Source organism: Oncorhynchus nerka, linkage group LG22 (genome assembly GCF_034236695.1).
Source record: "Oncorhynchus nerka isolate Pitt River linkage group LG22, Oner_Uvic_2.0, whole genome shotgun sequence".
Taxonomy (NCBI): domain Eukaryota; kingdom Metazoa; phylum Chordata; class Actinopteri; order Salmoniformes; family Salmonidae; genus Oncorhynchus; species Oncorhynchus nerka.
In genome coordinates this window covers 83,409,633-83,424,548 of record NC_088417.1, presented here as the reverse complement: position 1 = coordinate 83,424,548, position 14,916 = coordinate 83,409,633, and the positions used below count along the sequence as shown (strand labels likewise).

The 14,916-nt window shown below is 43.2% G+C and overlaps 1 protein-coding gene and 3 non-coding genes across 4 annotated transcripts; all 4 read right to left on the bottom strand.

Annotated features, from left to right (window-relative positions):
* Window positions 1-8,649: 8,649 nt before the first annotated feature.
* On the bottom strand, window positions 8,650-11,678 carry LOC115105876 (large ribosomal subunit protein uL22). The gene is made up of 7 exons (XM_029628334.2): window positions 11,635-11,678; window positions 11,118-11,167; window positions 10,762-10,802; window positions 10,343-10,477; window positions 9,807-9,905; window positions 9,107-9,298; window positions 8,650-8,733 (listed from the first exon to the last, which is right to left on the bottom strand). The coding sequence occupies exons 2-7, from the start codon at window positions 11,155-11,157 to the stop codon at window positions 8,686-8,688; spliced, it is 555 nt and encodes a 184-aa protein (XP_029484194.1). The 5' UTR covers window positions 11,158-11,167; window positions 11,635-11,678; the 3' UTR covers window positions 8,650-8,685.
* Window positions 8,824-8,893, bottom strand: LOC115106061 (small nucleolar RNA SNORD58). Its single transcript, XR_003859977.1, has one exon. It is a non-coding gene; the product is annotated as a small nucleolar RNA SNORD58 (small nucleolar RNA).
* LOC115106060 (small nucleolar RNA SNORD58) lies at window positions 10,015-10,084 on the bottom strand. Its single transcript, XR_003859976.1, has one exon. It is a non-coding gene; the product is annotated as a small nucleolar RNA SNORD58 (small nucleolar RNA).
* On the bottom strand, window positions 10,890-10,959 carry LOC115106062 (small nucleolar RNA SNORD58). Its single transcript, XR_003859978.1, has one exon. It is a non-coding gene; the product is annotated as a small nucleolar RNA SNORD58 (small nucleolar RNA).
* Window positions 11,679-14,916: the final 3,238 nt, after the last annotated feature.

Below are 14,916 nucleotides of genomic sequence, written 5' to 3'. Positions count from 1 at the left end.
GACGTCCTTGTCCTGTCGTGTCCCTTTGTACATATCGTTTTACATATTTTTCACCGCATAACCTTTAAAATATTTTTCTAAACCTCATCATCTAAATACTCTCCTGCAACCCGCCTCACCCAATGTGGCGTGGATCTGCTTTTTTTCCTAAAGTATTTATATTTACTTCGGATCTGGAATCCCTCAACTGAAGCTAGCCAGCTAACTACCAGATATCAGTCAGCAAACCATTGCCAGCGGTCATCAGCTAACCTTCAGCTCGGAAAGCTCTCGCCAGTTCGAACAATGTGACTCTAACCAGAGCATAACGGACCTGTTATTTTTATCCCCGGATTCCTCCCGCAAACTGACCATTTCATCTGGATCTTCACAACTAGCTAACCGCAATCCTGGATGACTACTCCTGGCTAGCGTTTCCATCCCAGAGCAAGCACCAATTTAGCTTGAAGCTAGCCCGGCCAGAGCTCCTGTGCTACCACCGACGCATACTCCTGGGCTACAATATCGGCCTGCTAGCTACCTAGAGCTACTTGGAACCCTACTAATTCCACGACTGGTCTATCGACGTCACCGCACAAAGAGGCAAAAACAGACTTACCGCCATCGCGATGACCCCCCAAAGGCTAACTATTCTAGCCCCTGCTATCTGCTTGTTAACCTGGTCTGCTAACTGCTAAACTGCCGGGCCCTGGTCTGCTAACTGCTAGCTTGCCTGCCCAGTCTGCTAACTGCGAGCCCTTGCTAACTGCTTGCTTGCTAACCCGGTCTGCTAACTGCTAGCTTGCCCTGGTCTACTAACTGCTAGCCCATGCTAACTGCTTGCTTGCTAACCCGGCCTGCTAACTGCTAGCTTGCCCTGGTCTACTAGCTGCTATCTTGTTTAGCTCCGGCCTACTAACTGTTAGCTTGTTAGCCTGCTAACTGTCTAATTCGCCTTGTCCCCAGCCAGCCCAACCACTCACTGGACCCATATGTTCACTTGGCTACGCATGCCTCTCTCTAATATCAATATGCCTTGTCCATTACTGTCCTGGTTAGTGATTACTGTCTTATTTCACTGTAGAGCCTCTAGCCCTGGTCAATATGCCTTAACCAACCATGTTGTTCCACCTCCTACATGTGCGATGACATCCCCTGGTTTAAACATCTCTAGAGACTATATCTCTCTCTTTATTAGTCAATGCCTAGGTTTACCTCCAATGTACTCACATGCTATCGTGCCCAGAAACCTGCTCCTTTTACTCTCTGTTCTGAACGTGCTAGACGGCCAGTTCGTATAGTCTTTAGCCGTACCCTTATCCTACTTCTCCTCTGGTGATGTGGAGGTTAATCCAGGTCCTGCAGTGCCTAGCTCTCCTCCCACCCCCCAGGTGCTCTCATTTGTTGACTTCTGTAAACGTAAAAGCCTTGGGTTCATGCATGTTAACATTAGAAGCCTACTCCCTAAGTTTGTTTTACTCACTGCTTTAGCACACTGCCAACCCAGATGTCTTAGCTGTGTCTGAATCCTGGCTTAGGAAAACCACCAAAAACCCTGAAATCTCCATTGCTAACGCCAAGATAGAACTGCCAAAGGGGGCGGTGTTGCAATCTACTACAAAGATAGAAAGTAATACAGAACTCTGCAGGCTAAGTCTGTACCCAAACAATTTGAGCTTCTACTTCTAAAAATTCACCTTTCCAGAAACAAGTCTCTCACTGTTGCCGCTTGCTATAGACCTCCCTCTGCCCCCAGCTGTGCCCTCGATACTATATGTGAACTGATTGCCCCCCATTTATCTTCTGAGCTCGTGCTACTAGGTGACCTAAACTGGGACATGCTTAACACCCCGGCCATCCTACAAACTAAGCTTGATGCTCCCAATCTCACACAAATGATCAATGCTTCTACACCTGTATTGCTTGCTGTTTGGGGTTTTAGGCTGGGTTTCTGTACAGCACTTTGAGATATCAGCTGATGTACAAAGGGCTATATAAATAAATTTGATTTGATTTGAATGAACCTATCAGGTACAACCCCAAATCAGTAAACACGGGCACCCTCATAGATGTCATCCTAACTAATTCGCCCTCAAAATATACACCTCTGCTGTTTTCAATCAAGATCTCAGAGATCACTGCCTGATTGCCTGCATCCGTAATGGGTCTGCGACCAAATGTCCACCCCTCATCACTGTCAAACGCTCCCTGAAACACTTCTGCGAGCAGGCCTTTCTAATCGACCTGGCCAGGGTATCCTGGAATGACATTGACCTCATCCCGTCAGTAGATGATGCCTGGCTATTCTTTAAAAGTGCCTTCCTCACCATCTTAAATAAGCATGCCCCTCTCAAAAAATGTAGAACTAGGAATAGATATAGTCGTTGGTTCACGCCAGACCTGTCTGCCCTTGACCAGCACAAAAACATCCTGTGGCATTCTGCATTAGCATCGAATAGCCCTCGTGATATGCAACTTTTCAGGGAAGTTAGGAACAAATATACACAGGCAGTTAGAAAAGCTAAGGCAAGCTTTTTCAAACAGAAACTCAAAAAAGTTCTGGGACACTGTAAAGTCCATGGAGAATAAGAGCACCTCCTCCCAGCTGCCCACTGCTCTGAGGCTAGGAAACATTGTCACCACCGTTAAATCCACTATAATTGAGAATTTCAATAAGCATTTCTCTACAGCTGGCCATGCTTTCCACATGGCTACCCCTACCCCGGTTAACTGCCCGGCACCCACCACAGCAACCCGCCAAAGCCCCCACCATTTCTCCTTTACCCAAATCCAGATAGCCGATGTTCTGAAAGAGCTGCAAAATCTGGACCTCTACAAATCAGCTGGGCTAGACAATCTGGACCCTCTCTTTCTAAAATGATCTTCCGAAATTGTTGCAACCCCTATTACTAGCCTGTTCAACCTCTCTTTCGTATCGTCTGAGATTCCCAAAGATTGGAAAGCTGCCACGGTTATCCCCCTCTTCAAAGGGGGTGACACTCTAGACCCAAACTGCTACAGACCTACAGTGGGGCAAAAAAGTATTTAGTCAGCCACCAATTGTGCAAGTTCTCCCACTTAAAAAGACGAGAGAGGCCTGTAATTTTCATCATAGGTAGACTTCAACTATGACAGACAAAATAAGGGAAAAAATCCAGAAAATCACATTGTAGGATTTTTTATGAATTTATTTGCAAATTATGGTGGAAAATAAGTATTTGGTCAATAACAAAAGTTTATCTCAATACTTTGTTATATACTCTTTGTTGGCAATGACAGAGGTCAAACGTTTTCTGTAAGTCTTCACAAGGTTTTCACACACTGTTGCTGGTATTTTGGCCCATTCCTCCATGCAGATCTCCTCTAGAGCAGTGATGTTTTGGGGCTGTTGCTGGGCAACATGGACTTTCAACTCCCTCCAAAGATTTTCTATGGGGTTGAGATCTGGAGACTGGCTAGGCCACTCCAGGACTTTGAAATGCTTCTTACGAAGCCACTCCTTCGTTGCCCGGTTGGTGTGTTTGGGATCATTGTCATGCTGAAAGACCCAGCCACGTTTCATCTTCAATGCCCTTGCTGATGGAAGGAGGTTTTCACTCAAAATCCCACGATACATGGCCCCATTCTTTCCACGGATCAGGATCAGTCGTCCTGGTCCCTTTGCAGAAAAACAGCCCCAAAGCATGATGTTTCCACCCCCAGGCTTCACAGTAGGTATTGTGTTCTTTGGATGCAACTCAGAATTCTTTATCCTCCAAACACGACGAGTTGAATATTTACCAAAAAGTTATATTTTGGTTTCATCTGACCATATGACATTCTCCCAATCTTCTTCTGGATCATCCAAATGCTCTCTAGCAAACTTCAGATGGGCCTGGACATGTACTGGCTTAAGCAGCAGGACACGTCTGGCACTGCAGGATTTGAGTCCCTGGCGGCGTAGTGTGTTACTGATGGTAGGCTTTGTTACTTTGGTCCCAGCTCTCTGCAGGTTATTCACTAGGTCCTCCCGTGTGGTTCTGGGATTTTTGCTCACCGTTCTTGTGATCATTTTGACCCCACGGGTTGAGATCTTGCGTGGAGCCCTAGATGGAGGGAGATTATCAGTGGTCTTGTATGTCTTCCATTTCCTAATAATTGCTCCCACAGTTGATTTCTTCAAACCAAGCTGCTTACCTATAGCAGATTCAGTCTTCCCAGCCTGGTTGCAGGTCTACAATTTGGTTTCTGGTGTCCTTTGACAGCTCTTTGGTCTTGGCCATAGAGGAGTTTGGAGTGTGACTGTTTGAGGTTGTGAACAGGTGTCTTTTATACTGATAACAAGTTCAAACAGGTGCCATTAATACAGGTAACGAGTGGAGGACAGAGGAGCCTCTTAAAGAAGAAGTTACAGGTCTGTGAGTGCCAGAAATCTTGCTTGTTTGTAGGTGACCAAATACTTATTTTCCACCATAATTTGCAAATAAATTCATTAAAAATCCTACAATGTGATTTTCTGGATGTTTTTTTTTTTTTCATTTTGTCTGTCATAGTTGAAGTGTACCTATGATGAAAATTACAGGCCTCTCATCTTTTTAAGTGGGAGAACGTGCACAATTGGTGGCTGACTAAATACTTTTTTGCCCCACTGTATATCTATCCTACCCTGTCTTTCTAAGGTCTTCGAAAGCCAAGTTAACAAACAGATTACTGGCGTCCCGGGTGTGGCAGTGGTTAAGGGCGCTGGGTTCGTGCCCAGGTTCTGTCGTAACCGGCCGGTCCGTTGCGCGACGCCCAATTGGCCTAGCGTCGTCCGGGTTAGGGAGGGCTTGGTCAGTAGGGATGTCCTTGTCTCATCGCACACCAGCGACTCCTGTGGCGGGCCGGGCGCAGTGCGCGCTAACCAAGGTTGCCAGGTGCAGTGTTTCCTCCGGTGTTTTCTTGGTGCTGTTGGCTTCCGGGTTGGATTCACACTGTGTTAAGAAGCAGTGCGGCTAGGTTGGGTGGTGTATCGGAGGACGCATGACTTTCAACCTTTGTCTCTCCCGAGCCCGTACGGGAGTTGTAGCGATGAGACAAGATTGTAGCTACTACAACAATTGGACACTACGAAATTGGGGAGAAAAGGACGTAAACTTCAACAACAAAAAAACAGATTACTGACCATTTCGAATCCCACCATACCTTCTCCGCTATGCAATCTGGTTTCAGAGCTGGTCAGCTCAGCCATGCTCAAGGTTCTAAACGACATCATAACCGCCATCGATAAGAGACATTACAGTATTCATCGACCTGGCCATGGCTTTCGACTCTGTCAATCACAACATTCTTATTGGCAGACTCGACAGCCTTGGTTTCTCAAATGACTGCCTCGCCTGGTTTACCAACTCCTTCTCTGATAGAGTTCAGTGTGTCAAATCGGAGGGCCTGTTGTCTGGACCACTGACAGTCTATGGGTGTGCCACAGGGTTCAATTCTCAGGCCGACTCTCTTTTCTGTATACATCAATGATGTTGCTCTTGCTGCTGGTGATTCTCTGATCCACCTCTACGCAGACGATACCATTCTGTATACTTCTGGCCCCTCCTTGGACACTGTGTTAACTAACCTCCAGACGAGCTTCAATGCCATACAACTCTCCTTCCGTGGCCTCCAACTGCTCTTAAACGCAAGTATAACTAAATGCATGCTTTTCAATCTATTGCTGCCCGCACCTGCTCGCCCGTCCAGCATCACTACTCTGGACGGCTCTGACTTAGAATACGTGGACAACTACAAATACCTGGGTGTCTGGTTAGACTGTAAACTCTCCTTCCAGACTCACATTAAGCATCTCCAATCCAAAATTAAATCTAGAATCGGCTTCCTATATTGAAACAAAGCATCCTTCACTCATGCTGCCAAACATACCCTCGTAAAACTGACCATCCTACCGATCCTCGACTTTGGTGATGTCATCTATAAAATAGCCTCCAACACTCTACTCAACAAACTGGATGCAGTCTATCACAGTGCTATCCGTTTTGTCATCAAAGCCCCATACACTACCCACCATTGTGACCTGTACGCTCTCGTTGGTTGGCCCTCGCTTCATACTCGTCGCCAAACCCACTGGCTACAGGTTATCTACAAGTCTTTGCTAGGTAAAGCCCTGCCTTATCTCAGCTCACTGGTCACCATAGCAGCATCCACTCGTAGCACGCGCTCCGGCAGGTATATCTCACTGGTCACCCCCAAAGCCAATTCCTCCTTTGGTCGTCTTTCCTTCCAGTTCTCTGCTGCCCATGACTGTAACGAATTGCAAAAATCTCTGAAGCTGGAGACTCACATCTCCCTCACTAGCTTTAAGCACCAGCTGTCAGAGCAGCTTACAGATCACTGCACCTGTACATAGCCCATCTGTAAACAGCCAATCTATCTACCTACCTCATCCCCATACTGGTATGTATGTTTTTATTTATTTTGCTCCTTTGCACCCCAGTATCTCTACCTGCACATTCATCTTCTGCCGATCTACCATTCCAGTGTTTAATTGCTATATTGTAATTACTTCGCCACCATGGCCTATTTACGCTTTATCTTGGCCAGGTCGCAGTTGCAAATGAGAACTTGTTCTCAACTAGCCTACCTGGTCAAATAAAGGTGAAATAAATAAAAAGAAACAAACATTGGCACAGACACACATACGATACATACACATGGATTTAGTACTGTAGATATGTGGTAGTGGTGGAGTAGGTAGCGTCATACCCAAGACTTGAGGCTGTAATCGCTGCAAAAACCTGTTTTTGGGGTATTGTGTGTAGATTGTTCAGGAGTAAAAACAAATTAATCCATTTTAAAATAAGGCTGTAAAGTAACAAAATGTGGAGAAAGTCAAGCGGTCTGAATACTCTCCGTATGCACTGTATATTGTTTTGTTTCTCTGACATTGAGGCTGAGCTAAACCTATAGCCTACGAGACCAAAAAGGGATTTCTCTTGAGAAGTAATCTAATTATGCTTCTATCAATTGATTAAGCGATTCACTTTCTGTACAATAGATGTTTAAACGCAGACAGCTTTTGAGGTAACACTTCTGACGTTGTCTTGTTGGGTTAAGCAATGAAAGAAGAGTAGCCAGCAGTTAAAGCTTGAATTTTAAGCTGAGTCTAACTCTAAATCGTACAGGACGAAGTGTCTACAACTACATATCTAAGGCTGGTGATCTGTCCAGTAAGTGAGGGTAAACCGTAGGCATTCTCTGCCTTCCACTTTGTTTAATTATTATTTGGAATATATGGCTAACTTTTCTCAAGCATTCAAGGACGGTTTAGGTGAATATATATTTTTCTTAAGGGACGGCCATACATTTATTTCAGTGTTCCGATCTTCTCCATGGAGGTAACCCTTATAACATTTACTCCCTAACCTGCCACTGATTCAGACATAGGGCTCCAGGAGAGTTTGGCAAATTATTTTTATTTAATCAGGCAAGTCAATTAAGAACATATTTCCAATGACAGCCTACCCCGGCCAAACCCTAACCACACTGGGCCAATTGTGTGCCGCCCTATAGGACTCCCAATCACGGCTGGTTGTGATACAGCCTGGAATCGAACCAGGGTCTGTAGTGACACCTCTAGCACTGAGATGCAGTGCCGTAGGCTCCCGAGTGGCGCAGTGGTCTGAGTGACAAACTATCAACCAGGGGAGGAAGCTGTAAGCTACTCCACTTGCACATTGCGCAGCATAACGGTTTGTCCTGAACTACACGTTCCCCTAAAACATTCTTGAACAGGTGTATGTATAGCCGGACGAAACAGGGAGACTTGAATTTGTCCAATAATTTGCAAAACAGAACATTTGGACTAATAATTAGGCCTACACCCTAGGCAGGTACGCTTGGCAGCGTTATCCAACCAACATCTCGTTTTTCAATGTGTCGTTCAGAACAGCAGTGTTTACATTTAATTCAACATTGCAATGTTTTTTTGTACTGAAAGCAGACCAGACCTGTTCTCAGATTTGAGTAGGCTCCACCTGCCCTCTGTTGGCAGTCTTGACTAAGCAGTTTGTAACTAGCATTCGATTGAAAACTATTTGTAGACAAACTCCTTTCATGAATTAGGCCTAGTCAAACAGGCAGATGTTAACTCAGGTGAAGTGACCCTTCCAAGTGACTATTCGAATAGTACTAAAATGTTGCCATGGTTAATCCTGTTGAGGCCTACATCCTGTGTAGGGCTCAAATCTGGACATTGGCACCACCAAGTGTAGACATGAAGTCAAATGCATAATTTGCTCCTTCATGTGCACAGCCCTGGTCGAAAATGCTTGAGATGGTTCCTGAAATATGTGCATGTTTGTCTATCGTGTACTCCGTCACTGCCATCTTTACATATCCATCTGCCACTCTTAAGAATAAGACTGCATTAGTCACTAGTGACAAATACTTGATTTCACCATGTACATGCATGCCGTGGTTGTTAATAGAATTTTACAATGGCTTCATCTCTTATAAGGCTGCAATATTTTCAGTTGTGTGTGTGTGTGACATTTCAGCATGTAATAAACTGTATCTGAACAGCATTGTCCACTTATGTCGGTTGGTTTGAAACCATTTGCTTTGATATGGAATATTAGATTTTAACATTTTACATGAGCAGTAGGGAATTTCCAAATACACTCATGAAGTAATGACGCGTGAGACTTTGTTTTGGTAAGAATGGTTCCATTTTATTTACATTTACTCCCGTGCCATGAGTTTCTGCTTCTTCAGCTTCTTCTGAGAAACCTGCAGGACAAAGCATGTCAGACCAACATATACACCATACAAATTCTGATAATACCCACATACGAACAGAATGAAAAATGTAAATGTGTGGTTGCTCAGCCTCATTCACATTTCTTTTCATGGGTAATCCAAAGGTGTCCTAAGAAAGTCATCATTGCAACCATCTCATACAGGAATGTATAAAAACCATAATGGTAAAGTCTGATAAGACTTCATGATTTAGGATGCCAGAAGGACAGTAAAACATTTTGTTCCCATCTGCTGAACTGTTGTTCCTTCTAATGACGCTGATTTTACATGAGAAATGTGGAAGAGTAAATATTATGAAAAAGATACTGTGCAAATTGTGCAAAAGGCTTTGGCGCGTGTGCACCTTTTTCTTAGTGGCGACCTCCTCCTCTGGTTTGGGAACAATCTGCTCCTTCTCTGTGAGGATCATCTCAATGTGGCATGGTGAGCTCATGTAGGGGTTGATGCGACCGTGGGCACGGTATGTGCGTCTGCGCATCTTGGGGGCCTTGTTCACTTGGATGTGCTCGATCACCAGGGAGTCTACATCCAGACCCTGTCAGAATAGAGCAGACAAACCGGTCAACAAGTAAATCATCCACTTAGCTGTCAGAAATATACAGTACTTAATGCATACCAAATTATATTGGTCATACAAGAATCATGACAACTCAATTCCAAGATCATTTTCATGGTTAACGGTCATTGAAATCATGAATTGTGTACATTACACAGCTTGAACACAAATAAAACAAATCCCAAACATGCAGACTTTGCTACAAGTTTGATAGCATCATACTTTCACCCTTCTCTCAACTAGGGCTAGGAATTTCCAAGGACTTCACAATACGATATTATCACTATACTTTAGGTGCCGATACAACATGTATTGTGATTCTATATGTATTAAGATTCAATACTGATTTGATTGAGATTCCATGGTCCAAACACATTGCTCACCATGTCTACAGCAGAGGGACAAGAGAAAGCCATGAAAAAAGTCATACTCTCCACTACAGGCATGGCACAATAAATCTCAGGTCTAGCAAATAACACAACCTTACCTTAAGCTCAGCGTTGCTCTCAGCGTTCTTCAGCATGTGGAGAAGGAACTCCGCACTCTTCTTGGGCCAACGTCCCTGTGTCCAGTCAAACTGCTTGGCCTGCAGAAGAAAGGTTTTCAGTTGTGCATACCAGACTGGGCCAGATTAAGTGACCCCATTTCCGGTCCACATTGGGACAGATTAAGGTAGGCATAAGTGCAAATGTGTGGTTGCTCAGCCTCATTCATGTTTCTTTTCATGGGTAATCCAAAGGTGTCCTAAGAAAGTCATCACTGCAACCATTTCATTCTGGCACGCATTTAAAAAACATACAAGTACAAGGTCTGACACCTTTTCACAATTTCTGATGCCAGAAATATTGTAAGGCATTTTGTACCAGTCTCAAATGCACATTTAAAAAGGCAATTTTGTAACTTAAAATCCCGCTACTTTTAAATGGGAAACACAGGAAAGGGTTAACATTCTCATAAAGATACCAAGCAGTCTCCCCTAAAGCCATTTCAATAGAGGCTAGGTCAACTATAATTGAAGCTCACCTGGGCACACCTGCCAACACCCCCATTGTAGCGGCGGAAGGGAACACACTGATGCTTGACGGTAACATCCTTCAGGTACTTGGTGGCCTTGCGGATGTGCATGCCTTTGATGGCCTGAGCTGTCTCACGGGTGTTCTGATGGAGAAAATGTTTTTAAAAATCAATAGTCATTACATATATAAATAACATGTTATAACGGTTGGTCCAAAAGGCATGGATGCAAAATTGCTCAGTTATTTGTTAGATATTGTCACATTTGATTCCAAAGGTCTCCAATGTTATCATCATAGCAATGCACCACACCTAAATCTGTACTTATTTACCAATTACCACCAAACGTAACTACCACATTGATAGAACTACAGTAACCAGACAGAAATCAACTTCGTGTCACTCAGTTAGAAAAGACAACGCCTTACCTTGAAGTGAACCCGGAGATTAGAGCCCCTCGACTTGCATGCTGTGTGTGGGGGGGGAATCCAGCAATAATTAGTGAGGTCACAAAACAAGTATGGTGATTAAACAATGATAAGTTTACGAACATGCGGTTGCTCAGCCTCATTCATATTTATTTTCATGGGTAATCCAAAGGTGTCCTAAGAAAGTCATCATTACAACCACTGCATATGGGTACGTTTGACTTAATATCATGCGTAATTGCAAGGTCTGTTAAGACTTAACCATGCACGCTGCCAGAGGATAGTACCTAGCTAGCATTAGCGACCTAGCCAATGAATGAAGCCAGAGAGACAATCACAGCCCGGTAGATACTCACACTTAGTCGGGTTCTCGGGGTCGAGCGAATAGCGGACCATTTTCAGAGATCTGCAAACGATAACATGTTTGTTAGTTCGTAACAGACCGGTGCCCTAATCGGCGAACGTGTCAGTGGGTTGTTTGAGAAAACAAATCCGACATACTGGAGGATGCGCTACGTGTTACTTAGCTAACGTTAGTATAACTACAACGTATCTGCTTTAGTTACAACCAAATACGAATAAATCACATAACTACATCAATACGACAATGCATTTTTTTTATACGGATTCAGTCGTAGGACGTTTTCTTGTTGGTAGCAAAGGTAAACCGTAAGCTGTAAACCGGCGTGCTACATGGGGCCAAGAAAATCCCCAATATTACAATATTTTCTTCAAAAGATACAAGCATGAACGCCGACGTTTCCTGGTAGTAGTTGGAATACATGTAAATCAAACATTTAAAGAGTCGTGATGCCGTAGATATTGAAGAGATTAGATGGATTTTCGGACCCATTTGTATATCTGTTCACTTACTTTCTCAGGCCGCGGAAGGGAAGAGGTAGAAAAGAGCATTCTGGGAGTAGAAGTCGTGAATGTCTTCTCGCGAGATTTTATGAAATTTTAACGGTTCTTTGGTGTAATTTCTGACAAGCATTTATTCCAATGAAAATAACAATATTAATACCTATTGATGACACACATTTCTCTAATTACCTTCATATGTATCATATAACATCATACATCCTTATGTGCTTGTACTGTTGTTTTGGGGACCACTCATCTCCACCACAAATTATATGGTGTGCTGCAGGTCTTATCACTCAAATGCAGGGGCTACCTGGGAAAATATTCAACATGGTACCACCTGTGACATCACTGATCTACAAAAGAGCTCCTTGTTATCAGAGAACTAATGCAGATTGTCAGGTAGATCCATGATCATGTTTTTTCTGGACTGTCGATCACTTATATGGTATTTATTGGTAGACATGGAGGGCTTCTTTAACGCAAATATCTATCAAGTTTTAACAAATTATACTGTAAATATATAAACAGTACCAGTCAAAAGTTTAGACACACATACTCATTCCAGGCTTTTTAAAATTTCTACTATTTTCTACATTGTAGAATAATAGTGAAGACATCAAAACTATGAGATAACACATATAGAATCATGTAGTAACCAAAAAGTGTTAAATCAAAATATATTTTAAATTTGAGATTCTTCAAAGTAGCCACCCGTTGCCTTGATGACAGCCTTACACACTCATGGCATTCTTTCAACCAGCTTCATGAGGTAGTCACCTAGAATGGATTACAATTAACAGGTGTGCCTTGTTAAAAGTTCATTTCTGGAATTTCTTTCCTTCTTGATGCATTTGAGCCAATCATTTGTGTTGTGACAAGGTAGGGATGGTATACAAAAGATAGCCCTATTTGGTAAAAGACCAAGTCCATATTATGTCAAAAACAGCTCAAATAAGCAAAGAGAAACGACAGTCCATCATTACTTTAGGACATGAAGGTCAGTCAATCCGGAACATTCCAATAACTTTGAACGTTTCTTCAAGTGCAGTCGCAAAAACCATCAAGCGCTATGATGAAACTAGCTCTCATGAGGACCGCCACAGCAAAGAAAGACCCAGAGTCATTAGAGTTAACAGAAATTGTAGCCCAAATAAATGCTTCACAGAGTTCAAGTAACATACACATCTCAACATCAACTGTCCAGAGGTGACTGCATGAATCAGGACTTCATGGTCTAATTGCTGCAAAGAAACCACTACCAAAGGACACTGATAAGAAGAAGAGACTTGCTTGTGGCCATTGGACATTAGACCAGTGGAAAGCTGTCCTTTGGTCTGATGAGTCCAAATGTGAGATTTTTGGTTCCAACCGCTGTGTCTTTGCGAGATGCAGAGTAGGTGAACGGATGATCTCCGGCTGTGTGGTTCCCTCTGTGAAGCATGGAGGAGGAGGTGTGGGGGTGCTTTGCTGGTGACACCATTTGTAATTTATTTAGAATTCAAGGCACACTTAACCAGCATGGCTACCACAACATTCTGCAGTGATACGCCATCCCATCTGGTTTGTGCTTAGTGGGACTATCATTTGTTTTTCAACAGGACAATAACCCAACACACCTCTAGGCTGTGTAAGGGATATATGACCAAGAAGGAGAGTGATGGAGTGCTGCATCAGATGACCTGGCCTCCACAATCACCCAACCTCAACCCAACTGAGATGGTTTGGATGAGTTGGACCGCAGAGTGAAGGAAAAGCAGCCAACAAGTGCTCAGCATATGTGGGAACTCCTTCAAGACTGTTGGAAAAGCATTCCATGTGAAGCTAGTGTGCAAAGCTGTCATCAAGGCAAAGGGTGGCTACTTTGAATAATCTCAAATATAAATATATTTGGATTTGTTTAACACTGTTTTGGTTACTACTGTCAAACCCTGATCTGTCTCACCTGTCCTTGTACTTGTCTCCACCCCCCTCTAGATGTCGCCCATCTTCCCCATTATCCCCTGTGTATTTATACCTGTGTTTTCAGTCTGTCTGTGCCAGTTTGTCTTGTTTGCCAAGTCAACCAGTGTTTTTCTCCTGGCGCCTGTTTGTCCCAGTCTCTGTTCTTCTCATCCTCCTGGTTCTGACCCTTGCCTGTCCTGACTCTGCGCCCGCCTGCCTGACCATTCTGCCTGCCCTTGACCTCGAGTCTGCCTGACCTGGTGGGTCAGAGTACAAAACGGTACAGGGCGGCAGGCAGACTCGAGGTCAGGATCAGGCAGAATGGTCTAAAATAAATATCAGAGCTCAAACCATCTGCCTCCCGTGTCTGCATCTGGGTCTCTCCTTGTGTCGTTATAACTACATGATTCCATATGTGTTATTTCATAGTTTGATGTCTTCACTATTGTTCTGCAATGTTTAAAATAGTAAAAATAAAGAAACTCTTGAATGAGTAGGTGTGTACAAACTTTTGACTGGTACTGTATATATATATATTTTTGTCACGTGCACAAGTACAGTGAAATGCCTTTCATGCAAGCTCCAAACCCAACAATTAATATCAATGAAGCACTAAAACTAATATACGGTAGAACAAAAACAAACAAGAAATTGAAATCAGAAGAACATGAGAATGTAAGAAGCTTTATACAGTGTCAGTTCAAATACCATATTTACAATGTGGAGGGAAGGTGACTAGGCATCAGGATATACAGTGCCTTCAAAGACTATTCACACCCCTTGACTTTTTCCACATTTGGTTGTGTCTGAATGTATAATTGATTCAATTTAGATTTGGTGTCACTGGCCTGCACACAATATGCCAATATAGAAGTGTTTTTAGAAATGTTTACAAATTAATTAAAAATTAAAAGCTGAAATGTGCTGAGTCAATAAGTATTCAACCCCTTTGTTATGGCAAGCCTAAATAAGTTCAGGAGTAAAAATTTGCTTAACAAGTCACAATAGGTTGCATGGACACACTCTGTGTGCAATAATAGTGGTTCATATTACTTTTGAATGACTACCTCATCTCTGTACCCCGCACATACACTTATCTGTAAGGTTCCTCAGTCAAGCAGTACATTTCAAACCCAGATTCAACCACAAAGACCAGGGTGATTTTCCAATGCCTTGCAAAGAAGGGCACCTATTGGTAGATGATAAAAACACAACAAAACATACATTGAATATCCCTTTGAGCATGGTGAAGTTATTAATTAGACTTTGGATTGTGTATCAATACACTCAGTCACTACAAAGATACAAGTGTCCACACAGTTGCCGGAGAGGAAGGAAACCACGCAT

Bases quoted from the DNA above. Each gene is read 5' to 3' on its own strand.
- LOC115105876 (XM_029628334.2), bottom strand. From the start codon at position 11,157: ATGGTCCGCTATTCGCTCGACCCCGAGAACCCGACTAAGT. The intron at 9,299-9,806 runs GTAAGGTTGTGT...CTATTCTGACAG, and splicing joins AGAGCAACGCTGAGCTTAAG to GGTCTGGATGTAGACTCCCT. The intron at 8,734-9,106 runs GTGCACACGCGC...TTTGTCCTGCAG, and splicing joins AGGTCGCCACTAAGAAAAAG to GTTTCTCAGAAGAAGCTGAA.